The 22,725-nt window shown below is 41.9% G+C and overlaps 1 protein-coding gene across 1 annotated transcript; it reads right to left on the reverse strand.

Annotated features, from left to right (window-relative positions):
- Positions 1-646: 646 nt before the first annotated feature.
- CCL28 (C-C motif chemokine ligand 28) lies at positions 647-20,778 on the reverse strand. The gene is made up of 3 exons (XM_082271512.1): positions 20,719-20,778; positions 9,957-10,086; positions 647-903 (listed from the first exon to the last, which is right to left on the reverse strand). Exons 1-3 carry the CDS (start codon positions 20,771-20,773, stop codon positions 726-728), a joined length of 363 nt encoding a protein of 120 aa, XP_082127638.1. The 5' UTR covers positions 20,774-20,778; the 3' UTR covers positions 647-725.
- Positions 20,779-22,725: the final 1,947 nt, after the last annotated feature.

Genomic DNA, 22,725 nt, shown 5'->3' on the forward strand with positions numbered 1-22,725 from the left:
CACGCAACGATTATCGGCCGACCGATCGTCCGTCTTTTGTCCAGAGTGGTGTTTTGTCGGTTGGAATGTGCCTAGACTGCACACAAATTTTCTCGCCCAACAAAAGTCTTCTTCAGAAGTGATGTCATGTGTTGGTTTGCTTTCTTTGTGTTCTTTCTTCTCTGAGCATGTCCAGACTTGCTCATTAATTTTTTCCCTGTCGAAATCTGTACTGACTGCACGAAAATCGGCCGTGTTTTGACGGCGGACAAAAATTTTATAGTCTGCACACCAGATTTTTTTCGGCCGAAAAGTCAGAGTCGCTTGTCGGAAGCATCATACTAACAAGCCAAAAATCGGCAGATCGGACGTTGGACGAAAATTCCCTGCCAATTTTCGACGCGTGTGTACAAGGCTTTAGATGGCAGTTTCCTTGGCTGAAAATGATAGGAGGGTTTACTTCCACTTTAGGTGGCTAGGTACAATATGCACTGCTGTTTTCCAGCTTTTCATTGACAACCAGCACTGACCATCGTTGAGAGTATTTTTTTTTTTTTTTAGTGGAGTGGAGAAGGAGAAAGTTTATCCAAGTGCTACTAGTCACACCACCATTTAATAGGCTTGTAGGGTGATGTGGAAGAGAGAATGTGGAAAATCTTCTTCTGAATGCTTTAAGTGTTATCTTCATTCAGGGCAGTGAGCTCTCTGTATATAGTCCAGATGCATATGTCAATTTTCTCAGTACATTAGTTTTGTTTGTTCTTTTTAATTCTTTTTCTCTTGTTCTTTCCTCGATTCTTCTTCTTTTTACGATTTAACTTTCTTGGACTTTTGACGTTGTCTTTCTTATTTTGATTTGCAATCCATGCCCTTACACGCTTACTCTTGGGGCTCACACATAAAGTCTTTTGTTTTGTGTACAACCTATGAAAATATACAAAAATCAATCACAGAAAGATGCAATAAATCAGCTGGTCTTAAATCGTGAATCATGAGTGTCCCCAATCTATAATAAACAAGTCAAAACTGGGAGGCCATAGATCTAGCATTACACGCTTTTAACCATTTTGTGAGGTGATTGATGCCAGGATACCCATGCCAATTTTAGCATCAATTGCATTTGTCAGTTAAAATATGTTCCCCTAACACTTCATATTCCTGATATGTGCCCGCTGTACTATGTTCTTGTATGAGAACTTATCCTGTTCTCTTTGTGTGGCTTCCTTTTGCGTAAAATACCTGGTGCTTCTGGCAGTCCCTGTTTTCTTATTATTAACTGACCACACTAAGCATGAGAGCACAGCATGGTCAGTTTTCTTGCTGTGCTGAGACCTCAGCCTGCTTTCTTCCAATGATTAGACTTGTTTATGATTATGATGCTGTCAACCCTCCCCCTGCCAGTGTACTGGTGTTTCTCCTCCCCTAGCTCTCTGAGCTCCTCATAAAGCTGAGACCAGAGGGTATGTGATCACTTTTAAAAAAGGAAAAAAATATATTTATAATGTTTTTTATATCTATACACAAACGTTTTGTCTTCATTTAAATGGGTTGTTTTACAAAGTTAGGGTTCACATATACTTCAAATTAATATTAATTTGTGTTCAGATCATGCACTTTTCGACAAGTCTTCAATCAACTCTGTATCTATTAGCATTGTGGAGAAATATATTTTCCTAGTACAGACATTGAAATCTAATCTTTCTTTCAGGAGGGCAGATTTTGGCAGTCTGACAGTCCTCTAATGTAAACACCCAGCATAAGTCTCTAAGCTTAGAAACTAACTGAATCTAGATTTCTAGAATCTATAATCTTTGTTGTGATCTTCGAAGATCTTGAGAGTGAAAATCTTCATAGTGCAAGCAGTTAGAGAGGTCAGTGAGGGCTTGTTTAAAGCTCTTTTACTGATTCTGGGCACAAATGTACACTAAGGATACCTAAAGCCAAGTAAATCTAATAATCGAATATATAGATTGCAGGCAGGAAGAGATTAACAGAGAAATGGCTATGCCATTTTTTGGTTACTTTTTTATTCATTATGGGTACAGCGGGGAATGTTTTCAAGTGGTTGTAAACCCTCGTTTTTTTTTTTTTTATAAAAATAACAAACACGTTATACCTACCTGCTATGTGCAATCGTACAGAGCAGCACTAATTCTCTTCTTCTGGGGTGCCCCACCGGTGCTCCAGGCCCCTCCACTTTGTCGGATGCCCACACCGAAAGCCACTTTGCATGGGGACACCCGTGTGGGCTAGCTCCCGAGTCCTGCTGCTGTGTCAATTGACGCAGACAGCGGGACTTGGCCCCACCCCCCACGTCTGTCCAATGAGAATAGAGACAGCGCCTGGAGCCTCTGTGCTTGTGCACATCGCTGGATCAGATCGGGCTCAGGGATGAAACAGCGTCTGGAGCCTCTGTGCTTGTGCTCATCGCTGGATCAGATCGGGCTCAGGGAAGAAACAGCGACTGGAGGCGATGCATCCATTGATGCAGACAGCGGGACCTGGCCCTGCTCCCCACGTCTGTCCAATGAGAAGAGAAACAGCGCCTGGAGCCGCTGCGCTCGTGCACATCACTGGATCGGATCAGGCTCAGGGAAGAAACAGCACCTGGAGCCGCTGCATCCCATTGATGCAGACAGCGGGACTTGGCCCTGCCCACCCACCAATTAGAAGAGAAACAGCGCCTGAAGCCGCTGAACTCATGCACATTGCTGAATCAGATCGGGCTCAGGGAAGAAACAGTGCCTGAAGCCTCTGCGCTTGTGCACATCACTGGATCGGATCAGGCTCAGGGAAGAAACAGCGCCTGGAGCCGCTGAATCCATTGATGCAGACAGCGGGACTTGGCCCTGCCCCCCACGTCTGACCAATGAGAAGAGAGACAGCGCCTGGAGCCACTGCACTCGTGCACATTGCTGGATCGGGCTCAGGGAAGAGACAGCGCCTGGAGCCGCTGCGCTCGTGCACATCACTGGATCGAATCGGGCTATATTAAGGCTTACCTATAGGTGCTATAAATATCTTCTAAACCTGCACCATTTAGGAGATATTTGCAGTGCATGCAGCCAATGACGTCATCGGTGCTCTTCCTTCAGAGCCCAGTGCCGTGAACGGTGGCTCCGGTACGCATGTGTGAGAGTGATGTAATCCTGCCTCTGGCCAATCAGATGGCCGGAGGACGCGATCCAGGAAGCAGGATGGCCGAACATGTCGGCCGTCCTGTCGGCACTGCTGGGGGCTTCAGATGAGCTAGTATGCGATGCATACTAGCTCATTATGCCTTTGTCCGTTTTTTTTTTCACATTTTTTTCAGCGGGTTTACTTCCTCTTCAAATAAACTGGAAGTTACAGTTTAAGGCTAGATCAGTGATGGTGAACCTTGGCACCCCAGATGTTTTGGAACTACATTTTCCATGATTCTCAACTACACTGAGTGCATGAGCATCATGGGAAATGCAGTTCCAAAACATCTGCGGTGCCAAGGTTCGCCATCACTGGGCTAGATGCACACTGCTGCAATCAGACTTTGATCCGACTTTCAGTGCGAATATGTGAAGCAGCTTGGATGCTATTTGGATGTTGCTTGGATTGGGTTTGCATATTGAATAGGGACCGAATCGTGCTGGAATTGTACCAAAGTAGCTTGGGACCCTCTTCCAAAATCGCACTGTGCTGCATTGATGTCAGCAGGCACCAATGAAAACTATGTGATTTCCATTGTCATTTGATGCTATGTGGCTCAAGACGCATTCTGAAGTCGCACTAGAATTAAACAGACCTACCAACTGTCCAATCCTTTGGCCAATGACCTAGTCTGGTAAGTGGATATCTTCCAGAGAAAGTGCACATGACATATCAGAAATCGTGGTGAAAAAAGTCACTGAGAAAAATTTTCTAACTTCTAAGTAGACTGACCTTTTGAAGTGAACAATCCTAAAGCTAATCACGTGAATTTTTGTCGCTGTAAAGCACACAATTTGGTATTTTTATACCAGTAAATAAAAGGCAGAATTTCGAGTTTTCTAGCAGGTGTGTTCCCATGTGAGTCATTGTAGCCAATTCTTGGCTTGGTTTCAATTATTTGAAATTGAAACCAATTCTACGTAACATGTTTCTTAGAAGAATTTCTTATCAGAACATTATATATTACAGTGCTTTTGAAGCTATACCTGTTTAGCCTGCCATCAAAATTAGGGGGAACAGCATCACTTTTTAATGGCAGGAGCTTTCTAATGCTTTCATTATTTATTCAAAAAGTTCCATTGTAACTTATGTTTTCTGAAAATGCTATGTTGATAGCTTTGTATGATAGTAAGACAAATAATCAGTGCAACACTTTACTCAAATGAACTATATACTTTATTTTTTTAGACAGATTGAGCTTTGCTTTGGTGGTATTTAACCAGTTGCCGACCGCCCACCGCAGATTTACTGCAGCAGGGCGGCTCGGCTGCACAAAATCACATATATCTACGTGATTTTGTGCACGCAATCCCGGCGGCGCACGCGTGCCGCCATAGCTGCACTTTCGCTGTGTTTAGCAGGAGGGGGGCCGGCCTCCTGGGATCGTCAGAGAAACTGACAGAAGACCCACCTGCTTATGTAAACAAAGCAGGCGGGTCTTCTGCCACACAGGCAGGGAGAGATCAGGAGTTTCAGCTAAGCTATGACCCTGATCTCTCTGTGCCTTTCACAGAACCATTCCCCCAAGCAAGCATTTTTAGGCATACATTGACCCCTTTGATCACCCCCAGTGTTAACCCCTTCCTTGCCAGTGTCATTTATACAGTAACAGTGCATAATATTTAGCACTGATTACTGTATTAATGTCACTGGTGCCCATAAAGTGTCAAAAATGTCAGTTGGGGGTCCGATATGCCCGCCACAATGTCGCAGTCCTGTTAAAAATCGCAGATCGCCGCCATTACTAATAAAAAAGGAATAAAAAATAAAAAGTCCAAAAATCAATCCCGTAGTTTGTAAATACTATAACTTTGGCGCAAACCAATTAAAATACGCTTTTTGGGATTTTTTTACCAAAAATATGTAGCAGAATACAAATTGGCCTAAACTGATAACAATTTTTGATTTTTTAAATTTTTTATTCGGAATGTTTTATAGCAGAAAGTAAAAAATATTGTGTTTTTTTTCAAAATTGTCACTCTTTTTTTTTAAAGCGCAAAATCTAAAGACTGCAGAGGTGATCAAATACCACCAAAAGAAAGTTCTATTTGTGGGGAAAAAAGGACATCAATTGTATTTAGGTACATCGTCACATGACCGAGCAATTTTCAGTTAAAGTAACGCAGTGCCGAATCACAAAAAATGGCCTGGTTATTAACCACTTCTGGACCGGAAGGATGTGCCCCCTTAATGACCAGGCCATATTTTGCGATGCTGCACTGCATTATTTTAATGGACAATTGCGCGGTCATGCGAGGCTGTACCTAAATAAACTTGATGGCCTTTTTTTCCCCACAAATAGAGCTTTCTTTTGGTGGTATTTGATCACCTCTGCGATTTGTATTTTTTGCGCTATAAACAAAAAAATAGCGACAATTCTGAAAAAAAAACAATGTTTTTCACATTCTGCTATATAACATTCCCAAAAAAAAGTAATTTAAAAATCTAAATTTTTTAACATTTTAGGCCAATTTGTTTTCTGCTACAAATTTTTGGTAAAAAAATCACAGTAAGCGTATTTTGATTGGTTTGCGCAAAAGTTATCGTGTTTGCTAACTACGGGAAAGATTTATATCATTTTTATTGTTGTTTTTTTTTTTTACTAGTAATGGTGGCGATCTGCGATTTTTTTGCGGGACTGCAACATTGCGGCGGACAGATCGGACCCCTGACTGACATTTTTTACTTTTTTGGGGGGACCAGTGACATTACTACAGTAATCAGTGCTATAAATATGCACTGTTACTGTAATAATGACACTGGCAGGGAAGGAGTTAACACTGTGGGTGATCAAGGGATTAAATGTGTACCTAGGGGCGTGTTTCTAACTGTGGGGGGGGGGTGTGGCTTGTGAAATTATCACAGAGACCTGTGACCCTATATAGAAGGATCACAGGCACTTTGTGATCATTCCAGAGAGAAGAATGGTCAGCTGTGTTTACAACAGCTGACCGTTCTTCTCTCTCAGCGGGGAACGATTGTGAGTGTCAGGCATCAATTGGAGCCACCTCCCCCGTGCATCGGAGTCCACACTGACGTCGGTTCCGTCAGGAGCGGCTGCCTGCCGCAGTATAACTGCAGCGGGCGGTCAGCAACCGGTTAAGGGGGTAAAGTGATTGTAAAGTCTTGAGTTTTTTTAAATAACAAACATGTTATACTTACCTGCCCTGTTTGGTTGGTTTTGCACAGAGCAGCCCCGATTCTCCTCTTATCAGGTTCCTGGCTGGAGCGTCCGCCCCCCCCCCCCCCCCTCCTGTCGAGTGCCCCAACAGCAAGCAGCTTGCTATTGGGGCACCCAAGCCAAGGTGCTGCTCCGTGAATCCATTCAGACACGAAGCTGCCATTCGGCCCCGTCCCCCTCTGTCTCCTGATTGGCTAACTGACTTTGATTGACAGCTAAAGGAGCCAAGGGCACAGCTGCTGTGTCTCAGCCAATCAGGAGGGAGAGTCCCGGTCGGACGAGGGACTCCTGGACATCGCTGGACAGAGATGGGGCTCAGGTAAGTTTTAGGGGGGCTGAGGGGAGCTGAGGTGGGCTGCTGCACACAGAAGGCTTTCTCCAAAACCTTCTGCCTTTACAACTTTAAGAAACACTGCTACTCTTTTATTATTGTTATTATTTTTTTACTATATAAACTTTCTTTTTTACTTTTTTGCTTACTTTTTGTTATAAAATATATCAGATAAAGTTTATCTCATTATTTGCCATGTTTTTTTTTTTTTTTTTTTCTTTTTGTAGAATTAGGAAACATTCTGGTATGGAGGATAAAAGATGGAGCTTGGAGCTTGGTAATAGTGCACTGGATACAATAATATATAGATCACACACAGGGAGAGGAGGGGGTAAAGGTGTTAATGTACAGGTCACATACAGTGAGAGGATAGAGATGAAGGGATTGATATGTAGCAGTGCAGGATAAGAGAAGTGAGAGAGACTAAAGATCAGGTGTGTAGAGTATGGTTGATTTACTAATGGCAAATATTTGTGAAGTGCAGTAGCTCCGGGGCTTAGTAAATGAGATACAGTTTCACATTGCAAAGAATACCCAATCATGGCAAGAAAAAAAAAAAAAAAAAATGGCATTTTTGCTTGCACATGATTGGATAGTGGAAGTCAACAGAGCTTCTTTTCATTTACTAATCTCTGGAGCAAATGCGAATGTGAACAGAGCCATCCAATGACCGTTTGGTTCTCAGGCATCTACAGATGCAATAGCTGCCTGTGTCTGTCTTCTCCAATCCCGCTAAACAGAACTGGGGAAATAATCATCCACCACTTCACCAAATGTCCTGTTTATAATGGCACTAAAATTGTAAATCTGGTACAAAGCACTGCAACTGTTTACAAATAAAATAAAAGTTTTTTTAATTTTTAACTTTTGCACTTTTTATGTGATACTGTGAAAAAAAAAATGAAGAAAATGAATAAAAATGGGAAAAAAAAGGTTACAGAATAATTTTTAGAAGAATAGAAATAAACAAAAGCAATCAGCAGGAAAATAATAGCTAAGGGGAGAAGAGGAAGCAGAAGAAGTTAAATGCAGCTGATCAGGGCCAACTATTGAGTTAATAAGGGGTTTAATAGGAACAGATATTATTAGAAAAAAAAAAAAAAGAAAAAACCTTCATATATTTGAACTGACATGATTATGGAGGTTAAAGCTCCTCCCATTAATCCACAAATAAATGAAATGGAATGTTGCTTTGTACCTCTCTGTCCTCTGTCTGAACAATGTTTATAAACGCTGTGTCAGGTCAGCTATTTACAGCAACACTATACTATTTACTTAGCAACTCCCTGCTGTCATTTCGTTAGGCAGGAATAACCAGCAAATGCGGTGTTGCAGCTGTGGGGCAAAAAGGACAGAACCTGTGTACTTTAATTAATTTTTTTTACATGTGTAGCACACTCAATGTTCACAGCTAGTTATTGATCAAGGTGTTCTGCATCATAGCGGCACCTTGTATCAAATGTAAAACAGTTTTTATATGAATAGTAAAAGAGTAATATAAAGCAATAACTTATTATTAAATTTTACATATGTAGCAATAATTCCCAAGGGAGCTGCTGAGTGTGGTTCCCCCTGGGTTACCGCTAGCAACAACAGTACCTTTAAGCAGGTTTTCAAGTGTGAGCACCTCAGACCAGAAGTAGTCCAGTTTCTTTGGTTTTTAGTGTTTATTTGAGAACTTGGATGGGAGAAGGGAGAAGTGGGATACTCCAACAACTGAACTATGCACAATTAGGCAGGGACACTGAAAAATGCTGCTTGGCGCTGATTAGCGTTTCACTGACGCTGGTTAACGCTTTACTGACGCTGGTTAACGCTAACTGACGCTGGTTAACGCTGAATGATGCTGGTTAATGCTGACTGAATCTGGCCTTGGCCAGTTACTAGAATTTCACCTCTGACTGTGGAAAGTCCTTAAGTGCCGGTTCACACTAGTACGACTTGTCAGGCGACTTGGTCAGCCTGACAAGTCGTGCACCGTTGCAGTCCATAGTGTAGTACAGTAACGGTTCTAATAGGAGCTACACAAGTCGCTCCAACTTAGAAAAAGGGTCCTGTACTACTTCGGGGCGACCTGGAGCGACTTGCATAGACATTCATTTTATGAAGTCCGTGCAAGTCGTGCCGAAGTCGCGGTGCACGGGACTTCACAGGTCGCCCCCGAAGTCGTGCCGCTTCAGTGTGAACCGGCACTTAAGCTCCCTAAGGTATTCTTTCCTGAGGTAGCTGACTTGTAGTGCAGACTGTACTGCTGAGACACTTCAGGGCCCTCACTGGCACCCTCTTTATTCCCTATTCTTCAGGGCTTCACTACTTGGCACCCCCTTTGCTGTACACTCCTGGTTAGCTGGCTCCTGGATCCCCTTTGACCTCTCTGGAGTGGTCCCCTCTCCTAGGCAGACCCCTGGGCAGATCTCACGATACTGTTTTTCCTGAAGATCTCTGCCCAGCAGCTCCACTTGGTCAGCAACTCTGGATTCCTTGCAGCCCAGCTCAACCTCTGGTCCCTAGGCCAACTGCCTGGACCACATTCTCACTTTTACAGGAGGAGTGACAGTTGTCACCTCCTCCTGGGACTGATGCTCCCGCCAAAAGACACTCTGTCACATGATCCCCACAGATTTTTTTCCAATCCCAGGGTGCACTGAGGCAAACCCCACCCACTGGGACAGTCATAAAACCCTGGTATGCTATTGGCTAGGTTTCCTCCACTGTCCAACAAGATCCCTCATTGGATACAGTGGGGAGACTCCCCAGACTCAACAGGCCACACCTGGAGGCATGTGACGGCATAGCTAACTGATCCAGACCCCCTGATAAGCAGACAGGTCCAATATATGCTTTTTCTTAGGGTGCTACACATAAAATCAACCCAAAAATGGATTAAAATAGAACATGTTCCTACTGGTTGTTTTAATAAAAGAAGAATATAATTTTCCATCTCAGTGTGCAGTGTTCCTGTTGACCGTATAATTGATTTGCTTTGGTGCAAACAAGTCATGCCAGCACCTAAGATGTGGGCATGGAGTGTGGAGTCTAATCTCATTTTATGCTGCATGTTTACCAAAGTCATTAAAACCTTTTTTGTTATGCCTGACCTAAAATTTCAAGTTAGATTAGGAATTACCTGATCTTCCAGGTATTATAAATAGGCCTATTTATAATACTTGAAACATCAGGTGATTCCTAATCTAACTTGAAATCTTAGGCCAAGTACGACAGCATAAAGATATCAATCATATATATGTAAAACATGAAAATGTGACAGATAATTATACTTACACAAATGCTTGGAGGTGACAAAGACCATCACGTCTCTGGATTTTATAGCTGATCACTTTTTTTAACGTATTCTTTGAAATTTTTTCCCCAAGTTCAGTGCAACAACTAGTGCCAGAAACAGAAAAAGCTGCTAAAAAAAAAAAAAGAAAAAAAAATTCACTTAGGGACAGGAAGCAGAAATAGCACAAAGCTCCCAATGCCTCGTACACACAATCAGATAATTGGACGACTTATCATTCGCATTTTGTTGCATGATACCAGTATCGAATTCAACAATGCATACTAAACATATGATTTTTTTGTACGGTTCTGGAAAATCTTCCTGGTTGCGTAGCTACATATCGGATACCCCTACCCTGCCCCGCCCCCTAATTCTGCCCCTAAACACGCCCTCATACATTATCTCATAAAATTACACCGTTAAATATTTTTGCATAAATGCAGGAGTTACAAAAATAAATATTAATAACAAGTTTTTCAGTGCCCATTAGTGCAGCCTCATTAGTTCCCATCAATGCAGCCTCACCACTGCCCATCAGTGCAGCCTCATCAGTGCAGGCTGATCAGTGCCCATGAATGCAGCCTCACCAGTGCCCATCAATGCAGCCTCACCATTGCCCTTTAATGCAGCTTCACCAGTGCCCTTCAATGCAAGCTCAACTGTGCCAATCAATGCAGCCTCATCAGTGCCCATCAATGCCTCCTCACCTGTGCCCATCAATGCAGCCTGAACAGTGCCCATCAATACAGCCTCACCAGTGTTCATCAATGCAGCCTCATCAGTGCCCATCAATGCCTCCTCACCTGTGCCCATCAATGCAGCCTGAACAGTGCCCATCAATACAGCCTCATCTGTGCCCATCAATGCAGCCTCACCTGTGCCCATCAATGCAGCCTCACCTGTGCCCATTAATCAGCCTCACCAGTGTTCATCAATGCAACCTCACCTGTGCCAATCAATGCAGCCTGATCAGTGCACATCAATGCCCATCAATTCAGCCTCATTTGTGCCCATCAATGCAGCCTCACCTGTGCCCATCAATGCAGCCTCACCTGTGTCCATCAATGCCCCCTCTCCAGTGCCCATGAATGCAGCCTCACCAGTGTCCATCAATGCAGCCTTACCTGTGACCATCAATGCAGCCTCACCTGTGCCCGTCAATGCAGCCTGACCAGTGCAGGGGAAGAGAGAGGAGTGGAAGAGGAAAGCTGGCCGGATAATCACAGAGTGAGGATCGCCTCGCTGTAGCAGCTTTCATTTGAGATGCCGAGTGCTTGCCATCACACACAGTCTCACCTCTTGGATCGGTTCTTGTGATAGACGTCACACTTCCCAGCATTGGACCGGTGTTCTGTCAAAGGAGTCGGGCCAGGAGGCGGTGCTTTGTGTGGCGGCGAGCGCCCCACAATTCAAATGAAAGCTATTACAAAGGGGCAATCCCTGCTGTGTGATGATTCGGCCAGCTTTCCTCTTCCTGTCCTTTATCTTCCCCTGGGCGATCGCTGGGAGAACGGCTCCAGAGGCAGCCCCACACTCGCCCTCAATCATTTTCCACTCGCAAAATGCGAGCAGGATAGTGGAAAATTTGAGGGCTGACATAGGCTAATGTTCTAATTATCAAAGCTACCCTCCCCCCTTAAGGACCCTATGTAGAACCCAAAACATGGGGGTTTCATTTTATCATTAGGTCCATATAAAGCAAGTCGGGCAATGAGAGAAAGAAGATTCTGTGACGAGATATTGAACATGTTTTCTAGACATACAGATAGAAGTATGAAAACATTGATGAACAATAATTAGAACCAGAGAGTAGGTGGATTTATAAATTGAAATCTAATTTTCCACTGGGTCTTAATGATTCCTGTTCTGCCTGATCCCCCCCTTCCCCGTGTGCCCCCTTTCACTGTGACACCCACCCCTGCAGCGCTGCAGGTTTTCCTATCCTGTAAAAAAAATAACAGATTGTAAAAAAAAAAAATAATCATTAAACATTGTAATAAATAATTTTAGAAAAATTAAAAATAAAAAAATGGTAAACATTTTTAACATTTTTAAAAATATATAATTGTTTTTTTTTAAAAAAAATGGAAAAAACAATTAAAGTGGGCTAATTCACACAGGTTCTCTGTTATGTTTGTGTCCACTAATTATGATTTTAGTGTATTTTTTGTGAAAATATTGTCTTGACTTATTCGGGGGTGGTGGTGATTCCTAACAGCAGCCCTGATAGTAACTGCATGCGCTGTGATTCCTACTGTTAAAAAAGGCCACTAAACAGTTTCCATCTAGTAAATTACGCCTGCATGTCCTCACATACACTGTAAATTATCTACATTCACACTGGCATGTACCACAGAGTGCGATTACCCGGCTTAATATTACCTACAATTTACTGCATTACAAAGTTCATATTTATGAGCAAATACTGCAGGGTTTCACAGTTCTCTGTTTTCATTTTCCAGGCCTTATCATGTTTTCAGGCGATAGCTTGAGAATGGTATGTTTAGGTTCCATCAAATGATGTGTGTGTCCCCTCCCTCTGTGTTCACAGTGACACTGCGTGAGAAAATACCACTGTCCTGTGAACGGAGGGAAAAAAATTAATCTGTAAGTCTGTGGGGTGTTATTAGTCTGTGGGGTGTTATTAGTCTGTGGGCTGCTATTAGTCTGTGGGGTGTTATTAGTCTGTGGGCTGCTATTAGGCTCCGTCCTTCTGCCCCTTGGCAGCTTCTCCCCTCACACTTGCCGACCATTTCCGGCTGTCAACATGAAAGGAGTTGTTGTGTAACTTCAGTAATAGCAATAAAGATGCAAGATAGAGACATACAAAGTACCGGTAGTCCTATTTTACATTCATGTGCAGATCACCGGATGTGCTTTATTCTGAATATAATCAGTTAGAGCAACAAATATCTTTTATTTATTTTTTTTGTTCAATAAAATGTATCGCTAATCAGCCATAATTAACTCCTTCTTTCTATTCTCCCCGTAACTATTATTTTCCTGCAATCTTTTTTTATTTTTATTTTTCTATTAATATTTATACGTTTTTAAGTTTTAATCATTTTTTTATGTGATAGGCCTCATGCACACATGGCGTTTGAAAAAACGAGCTGCAAAGCCGGTTCTGACGCCAGGATAAAGCAGCTGTAAAAACGTGCTTTTAGAAGCGTTTTGTATTTGCCGTTAACTCACATTTTAGCCACGTTTAGCAGCGTCAGAGTTTGGCAGCCTTTCACTGCCCTCTCCTATTTTCCAACCTCAAATCCAACTACTACAGCTTAAAAACATCTGACGTGACCTAACGCTGTATACGCTGTATGCTAGTGCTGTATGTTTTTACAGCCTGACGCTGCTATTCCAGATCGCTGGCCCTGGGTTTTTTTTAACAGCTTAAAAACGCTTATGCCACTTACAGCTCCTAAAAGCCTGTGTGTGCATGAGGCCATAGAGTAACCTGGAGGGGCATTTTTAAGCTGCAAAAGAGAACGCCTGACGCTCCTAAAAAGCAGCTATAAAAACGCCCTGTGTGCATGAGGCCTCACAATAAAAAAAAAAACTCCTTTATTTCATTTGCAAAAAACTTTGTATCGCGCTGTACCATAATCATAACTTTAGTGTTGTGTTAAATATGTTTAAAAATGTTTTTCTATAAAAAAAGGATGTTTTCTATGCAGCTATATGGTGGAGACCTTGCTCCCTATTACATGTACACGTGTTGAAAAAAAAGCCTGTTGAGCCAAACTCACTGTAGCTTTCAATTAAAAAAAGAGTTAATAAAAAATAGGTAAAAATTAACAAATTAGTGATTTAGATGGAGAATTGCTGCAACTAAGGGGATCAGGAAGGATATTTTAACTTGTGAGGACAAGATGACATGTGCCATGTTTAGGCTTCTTCTGAATTCTCCCCAATAAAATGAGAACAGATTCAACTTTTTACCTACTATATAACAATCACAATGGGATTGATTTACTAAAACTGGAAAGTGCAAAACCTGGTGCAGTTGTGTATGGAAACCAATCAGCTTCCAGGTTTTTTTTTCAAAGCTTAATTGAACATGATGATGTTAGAAGCTTATTGGCTGCCATGTATCCACAGTATCCGACTGAGTGGGAAAAATGTTCTTGAACCACTTCTGGATCAAGCTTTTTTTTTGACACATGTTGTTTACAAGTTATTATTTTTTTTTTTTTGGCAAAGACTCTGGAGAAAAAATTGCATTTGTTGCAATATTTTTTGTCACGTGGTATTTGCGCAGCAGTCTTTCAAACACCATTTAAAAAAAAAAAATGTCATTGCATTAAAAAAAACTAAACAGTAAAGTTAGCCCATTTTTTTTTATATTGTGAAAGATAATGTCACGCTACGTAAATAGATACCTAACATGTTACGGTTTAAAATTGCACACAGCCAATGGCAACAAACTACAGTCAATGGTCAATAAAAAGCTCCATAGGCGATGCTTTAAAACGGTTACCAGTTTAGAGTTACAGAGTAGCTCTTTTGTTAAATTATTGCTCTCACTCAGGGCGATCAGGGCATGAGGGAGCGTGACTTCCGTATGTGTTTTCTTTCGTGCGCAAGCTCACGGCGACAGGGGTGCTTTAAAATGTTTTTTGTTCCTATTTATTTTATTTATTTTTTTAATTTTAGCACAGTTTTTAAAAAAAATAAAAAATCGGATCACTTTTATTGCTGTCACAAGCAATGTAAACATCTCTTGTGACAGTAATGGCACTTTTCCACTGCAAGTACCGGCTCGTACCGGCTCGGCTCTACTCGGCCCTGCTTGGCCCGGTTTGATTTTCCACTGCTGGTACCGCAGGTACGGTACGGTATAGGTTTGCTTTTCCACTAAAGTAGTACTAAAGTTAAGTGGGTGGGATAACAACAGGGTGGGTGGGATTCTCTGACCAATCAGTGGCTAGTAGTGACTGCATGCAAAGGATTGTGGGATATGGTACCAGTTTGGTACCTGTTGGAACCACAATCGAGTAGGTACTGTTTTTTCAGAGCCGCACCGTACCGTACCATTCGGTTCCATGCAGTGGAAAAGCAAACCTATACCGCACCGCACCGAACCGTTCCGACCCTATACCATGCGGTACCAGCAGTGGAAAAGCACAAAAGCATGCCGAACCGGTACGGTTCCATGCAGTGGAAAAGCGCCATAATAGACAGTAACAGGTACTCTTTATGGAGAGATCGGGGGGTCTAAAAGCATAGTCGGCATTTTTGAATACTGAGCCAGACGTGACGTTATCACACTGCTTCCAGGTTACTACATCGGAGACCCGATCAAAGCCGAATCCGGCTTTGATTGGGACCCCAACCAGCCGGCGGACGTGCTGGCTGGTTGCTCGGGTCTCCTGGAGGGACAGGAGACCTGGGCAGAGCCGCAGGAGGGTGGGGGGCATCCTCTCCTGTTCGCTGGGGTAACGGCCAAGCGGCTCCCAAGCCGCATTTGCTGTTATCACCTGAAAGCCGACTGCCGGCTCTAAAAAATGGTACTGAGATGATGCCTTTAGTAGCAGGCATCACCCCGGTACAACCACTTCTCTGAGCCGACGTAGAGCTACATCGGTTTGCAGGAAGTGCTTAAGACTCTTGTCTGATCTAAAATGAACTTCTAATTGCTGTTTATGGACATGTACTCCTGGAAGATTTTTTAAGATTTTCTTTGTCTGCTTTGATTATTGTTGAGGGGATGGTAGTTTGCCTTGTGTTTACTTTCCCCTATAAGAGGGCTGGTAATTGAGGACCTTATATTCTTCACGCTTTAAATGTTATGTACTGTACTCATATTTAGGAATTGTACATTGACATGCTTTGAAGTTGTACTGACTACTTAGTGCCGATGCTCTGTGTGTTTGATTTTTTTGGCCTATATTTGTGCTTTTGTACTTTTTGCAAAAATGCAATAAAAAGAATAAAAAAAAAAAAAAAGTGTATTTAAAATTGTATTGTCACATTTATTTTATTTAGATGCACAAGTCTTATCCTCTGTATATTTTTAGTTGCAAAGTAAAGTTTGTTAAAGAATACCTTTTCCCAAAAAAGATTTCTTTAAAGAATTTGCTCACAGTAAATTAATGAGTAGGATATTCTTAACATCAAGTTTTTTTTTTAATAAAAATAAATATTTGTTTTATCTATAACCTTACATCTATTCATTGGTGTATTGGCATCTGTTGTATTGCTTTTGCTCATTTCCTATGAGCCTTTAATCTGTATCAATGGACCATAACACTGTTGTTGGAAGACATGTCTGTGCTTCTTAAAACGTGTGACTGTGAGCTGCGACAAACACTGAATATTGTGAATGGGTCCTAACAATAGCAGTGGTGGCTGGTGCTAAACTTTTATTGGGGGGGGGGCAGCAAAGAAACCCCTCCAAATCCGTACTCAACCCACAAATGGAGCCCTCCAGCGGTCACGGCTCCCCTGATACCCGGCGCCGTGGCTTCCTTGGCTTCCACTCAGCTAACCCAGTCTTCTTTAGATCCCCCCCTGTAATGATTGGCCAGGACAAGAAGCTGGAAACTGATGGCGAATATTGATTCGCTAGTAACACAAGTGGGAGGACAACCTTTTACAAGCTAATTAGAGCCTCAGGCTCTAATCACGTGCTTGTAAAAACAAATGACAGATCTCATAGAACGCTATTAGTCTGCATGCAAACAAGGGGAGCGGCGCCCCTGCGCCCCTTATAGACCGGCCACCACTGGTTGATGGAAATTAAAAAAGAACACTGCAAACTCGATTCTATTAGGGACTTCAAACATTTGTTTCAGCAGAAAAACTGCATGGAAAAACACGGACTACCTGATCTATGTGTCATTACTCATCTGCATTTGAGGACTCCATCATGGCTCCCAACTAGCCATGATGGAGTAATCACGACCCCTGTTCTCCCCATCATACCCATTATACATCTAGTCTTTCCTCTCCTTGTTTTCTATGTAACTTCTCAACTGGTTTATATGTAGTAACCCCTTTTCCCACTATTGACACTAGCCTTATAGGTTCAATTATCTCTTGACAATTCGACAATTATTCTACTTTTATAGTATCTCCCAAAGAAGGTAACATCCAACCGATCTGGTTGGGCTTCCTCCTTCCTAATTATTTCCTAGATGACCAGAGATAGTAGTGCTCAATCACTAGTGCCCTTTGCTTTCCATCTTTGGAATATAAGCATCTCTATAAATATATGATGTGTGCAATATATCACAACAATATATTTGAAGATCTTAACCAAAATACCATTGTACTTTCTTTATACTTTGTACCTGTAACTTCTGTTTATAAAAAAAATCAATAAAACAAGACTGAACTATATTTAGAGTATGTAACAATGAGATAGTAGGTACATAAAATGACTAAAAAAAGTTAGGATAGGAAGTGATTATGGGGGACATTTAGTAAAACTGCAGCACTCAGAATCTGGTGAAGCTGTGCATGGTAGCCAATCAGCATCTAACTTCAGCTTCATAGATAAAGCTTTTACAATAAAACCTAAAAGCTAATTGGTTCCTATTGAGAGCTGCATCAGACCTAGCACGCTCCAGTTTTGGTAAATGTCCCCCTATATGTCTGTAGGCTATTCTTGAATTTTGTGGACAATGCTGCAGCAACAGATCTGCATGGAATGAATCCCTCAGCATGGCTGGATGCATTTGTTCACTGTTGTTAGCCTGAGTGCCAGAGGTGGATGCTGAGAGTAAAAATAAGCAGATTTGCCTGTTATGATCAGAAATGCATGCACTCCAATTTTCTGTAAAAACATCACATGTTCAGACTTCTTTTCTAAGTCCATGGGTACTTTATGGCTAAGTTCACGTAGATTTGGATGCAGACATCCATCAGCCTCATGTTACATAGTTACATAGATAGTCAGGTTGAAAAAAGACACAAGCCTATCTAGTTCATCCAACACACACACACACACAACAAAATACATAAATATAATAAATAGAAAACCTCCATCTACAGAACTCTAGAACCACTATTCATCTAGAGGAAGGCATAAAAATCCCAATAAAGCATGATCCAATTTGATCCAGTGGGGGAAAAATAAATTCTTCTGATCCCAGAGAAGCCAATTAGATATTCCCTGGATTAACAATCCCTGGTGTTATTAAAGGTGAAGTACAGCCAAAGCTCGTTTGGCTGTACTTCTACTGTGGAAGTACCGCAGTTGGCTGATGTCACAGAGACAGTCCAGGCTGGGGAAAGATCACGGCCATATGGTGGGAATCCACCCAGGAGCCTAGACTGGTGCCTGCCTCAACCTGAACCAGCCGATCCTGCCCCCTCCGCAGCCCAGCACTCCAGTGAGCGGGGGGGTTAGCGCAGGCAGCGGTGACTGACAGTCACCAACTCTCTGCTCATGGAGCACTGAGAACTGAACGATTAGTGGTGTTTGATTGCTCAGTTCTTAGGGCCCTTTCACACAGGCTGTCTGATCAGGTCCATCTGTCAGTTTTTCAGGCAGACCTGATCGGACCCTCAATTCAACCCTATGGAGCGGCGGATGTCAGCGGCAACATCCACAATCCTGCCCACAAAATCCAGACAGGTGGTGGTCCTATTTTCCATCCATCTGGCGGATTGGATACGATCAGATGAAAACGGACAAGCGGTCGGGTTTCATCCGATCTCCTCATAAAGTAGAGCGGGACTGTGTCTGTCTCTACTCTGCACAGTGAGCAGCAAAGGACCTGTCATCCACCTAGGTAAGTATGATTAAAAAAAAAAAAAAAAACCTTCTCTTTAACTATAAATGTTAGTATCCATTTATATTTTGTGCATTTAGGAATGCATCCATCTCTTTTTAAAACAATCTACTGAGCTGGTGAAGAAGCCTTCCAATATGTGGAGGTTACATCTCTTTTCCTCCAGACACAAAGAGTGCCCCCTTGTCCCTTGTAATGACCTTGAGTCGGGCCATAGATGGTTCGAACCATGGGCAGGCTGAATGTACCCAAGTTGATCGATCGAGCAGCCTGATTGACCAGCCTGTCGGATTTTACATGCGATTATTGCTAGCCGCTATTATAGCAACTAGCAATAATCACTGTGTTCTCCCGGTGGGAACAGCTTCCCCCTGCCAGGGGAACAATGGGGTGGATTTACTAAAACTGTAGAGTGCAAAATCTGGTAAAGCTGTACATGGTAGCCAATCAATTTCTAAATTAAATTTGTTCAGTTAAGTTTTGCCAAAAATACACGGAAGCTGATTGGTTTCTATGCAGAGCTGCACCTGATTTTGCACTCTCCTATTTTAGTAAATTAACCAATGGCTCTGCAAGAGGGATTCCCCATCAACACTGACTGTGTTAATGGGGGAATTGAGCGATTTTCCTTCCTACAACATGAGATTACAGCAAACATTGGAGTAAGTCACACATGTGCAAGTCACAAGTAAGTCTCAAGTCTTAACCTTCAAGTCTCAAGCAAGTCCCAAGTTACTGTGGCGTAAAGCAAGCAAGTCAAGTCGAGTCCCTGCTAGAAGTCAAGCAAGTCAAGTCATTTATTTTGGTCAAGTCACAAATCAAGTCAAAATACTGATCTACCCCAATTTTCACCTTTAAATCAGTTAATAGTCAGTGGTCAGGAAAGGTTTTGTTTTATTTTCAACATTAACAAAACTGCTTAGTGCTTTTTTCTTGGCATATTAAAGAAACACTTTGAATGCCCAAACAGCTCAAAATCCTTCGTCCAGTCATGTTTCAACACCACAGTCACTAAAAACATGTTAAGTATTTCCATTGTTAAACAGCCAGTGTCCTAAAAATCAGAACACACTGAGGTGTTTTAAGTGACTGTGGTGTCAGAAACATAACAGGCACATTAATTTTGCTTTAACACATCTTGAGAAAATGTGAATATTTAATAACTTAAAAAAGTAAAGTCATTTCGAGTCATATGTCTCAAGTCAAAGTCAAGTCTCAAGTCATGAATACCAAGTCAAAAGCAAGTCAAGTCTTTTATTATTTTAGTAAAGCAAGTCTCAAGTCCTCAAACTGGTGACTTAAGTCAAGTCATGTGACTCAAGTCCCCCACCTCTGGATTACAGGAAAGAAAATCTCTCTGTCTATGGTTGCTTTTAAAGTGGATGACCCTACATCAAGTTCGCTATATATGCGAAGTAGATAAGTACATCACAACGATGAAGAGAAGACTGAAACAATGGTAGAAATACATTTTACTTTTTCAACTCCTGCTATATCAGCAGACCAGTCAGTAGTGGAAAATAAGTTTGGGCTTTTATTTTGCATACCGTTTAGAGTTCATAGCCCTCTTGTTTGCATGGACATCAGATAATTACACCAAATAACCCAGAAAGCACCCATTAATCATTAATAGGTTCATTGCCAGACTCAGCAGAAACATACGGTACTTCTTTATCAAATGAGACTAGCACCCTTGTCACTTGGGGTGGATTTGGATTTAATAAATGCGAATAGATTGTGAACTTTGCAAGTTCAGTTGCATTTAATTTCCTTAGTAAATGTGAATGTAGTAAAGTTTCACTATGTAATGAATACTCAATCAGGTGCAAGTTTAATAAAAAAAAACAGCATTTTTGCTTGCACGTGATTGTATGATGGAAATCAGCAGAGCTTCACCGCATTTACTAATCTCTGGGGAAAATGAGTGAAATTGCACTTGCTGAGTGCACACTCTATTTGCCTTTAGTAAATCCTCCCCAGTGCATTTGATAGTGTTGTAAAAGGAGAAGTAAAAACGTACCTTCAGCAAGACATGAGATACAAAGGAAGAGTAAGGCCAGTCCGAGGGCTGTCATTGTGGAATCTGCAGTGTGGAACAGCCTGTCTCTCATATATATACATACAGGTAAGGAGAGCCCTGCCTAGTATCTTCCACGCAGTCACACCTTCATCCTGGCAATCAGCCTCATATTACTTTGTTGCAGAACGATTTATGACAAGTCACGTGATCTACTATACACATTCTGCGTTTTAACACCAGAATTCACAAAAACGCAAATTCTCACACATTAATTATTTAAAATAATTATAGGGGGTTTTTCTTCCTTCCTCATCAAGACAAAAGAGGAAAACACCTTCAGTCCAAAAATTACTCTTACTCTAAAAGTGGACTCCAAGAGTTGTTATCTGCCAAAGGATTTTTATTTCTGTCCATCCAAACTGGGGATTTACACAGCTCTACAAACAAAATGCATAAAATCTGCGCTAGATTTGAGTATATACAAACAAATCATAAATGGTAACTCATAGACAGCTGCTAGCACGGGCCAATAGACAAAAACCCCAAACAATCAATATCCACATAGTGCAGCACTATCATACAATGATAGAAGTGTAACACAAAATGAATGTGACAATAAATTCCAATTCACCAAATAAAAATCCATGAATGTTTGGAAGTAAAATAGAAAAAAAAAACACATGAAAATTAGGAATAGGTTCCAGAAGAGGTTCCAGAAGAGCGTATTCCACAAAAAGGAAAAGTCACATATATAAGTCGCATGCATAGGAGAGCTAGCTTCCCAAAATCCTTTGTGTGCAGCACCAGCAGGGCCGTGACAAGGGGGGGGGGGGGGGGCAGGAAGGACGGTTGCCCTGGGTGCAATAGTTTATTGCAGGAATGGGGGGGCGCCTTGACCCTAACCCTAAGGGAAAGGAGGGGCGCAGTTTGGCATCCTTACCCTGGGCACTGGAAGACCTTGTCCCGGCACTGAGCACCAGCGATATAGATGGCAGCTTACTGGAAGGTATTGGCTTCCAAATTATTTGAAAAGGGAAAGCGCTGTAGGGGGAAACCTTCCCAAACACTACCATGCAGGTACTGGCAATCTTAGCATGCTTCAAATCAGAATCTCGTTCCCGGTATATGCATATTAACCACTTCAGCTCCAGAAGGTTTTACCTCCTTAATGACAGGCAAGTTTTTGCGATACGGCACTGCGTGGTTTAACTGACAATCGCGCGGTCGTGCGATGCCGTACCCAAATAAAACTGATGTCCTTTTTTCCCACAAACAGAGCTTTCTGTTGGTGGTACTTGATCACCTCTGCGGTTTTTATTTTTTGCGCTATAAACAAAAAAAGATCCACAATTTTGAAATAAAAAACAATATTTTTTACTTTCTGCTATAAAACTGTCCCAATAAAAAAAAATGTAAAAAAATCAAATTTTTTCATCAATTTAGGTCAATACGGGAAATGTTTTTGGTTAAAAAAAAATCCTAATAAGTGTATATTTATTTTTTTGCGCAAAAGTTATAGCGTCAAACTATGGGATACATTTATGGACTTTTTATTTGTTTTAATGTTTTTACTAGCAATGGCGGCAATCAGCAATTTTTAGCGGGACTGCGACATTGTGGCAGACATATCTGACACTAAATGACATTTTTTGGGGACCAGTGACACCAACATAGTGATCAGTGCTAAAAAAAAATGCACTGTTACTGTAAAAATGACACTTGCAGGGAAGGGATTAACACTAGGGGCAATCAAGGGGTTAGGTGTACTCCTAGGGAGTGCTTTCTAACTGTGGGGGTAGTGGATGCACTGGAGGAAAAGAGTGATTTGTGTTTCAGCTAAGCTGAAACACAACATCTCTCTTTTCCTGCCTGACAGAACAGCGGTCTGCCTTGTTTACATAGGCAGATCGCCATTCTGTCATTCCGCCTAACGATCGGCGGGTCAGGCGGCCATCGCAGCTGCTGAACCCGCTGATTGGCTCCCGATGTGTCCAAATCCTATTCCTA

This window comes from Pelophylax lessonae, assembly GCF_965119305.1.
Source record: "Pelophylax lessonae genome assembly, chromosome: 1".
Taxonomy (NCBI): Eukaryota; Metazoa; Chordata; class Amphibia; order Anura; family Ranidae; genus Pelophylax; species Pelophylax lessonae.

Bases quoted from the DNA above. Each gene is read 5' to 3' on its own strand.
- CCL28 (XM_082271512.1), bottom strand. From the start codon at position 20,773: ATGACAGCCCTCGGACTGGCCTTACTCTTCCTTTGTATCTCATGTCTT. The intron at 10,087-20,718 runs GTACGTTTTTAC...TTTTTTTTTTAG, and splicing joins TATCTCATGTCTTGCTGAAG to CAGCTTTTTCTGTTTCTGGC. The intron at 904-9,956 runs GTAAGTATAATT...ATATTTTCATAG, and splicing joins TGTCACCTCCAAGCATTTGT to GTTGTACACAAAACAAAAGA.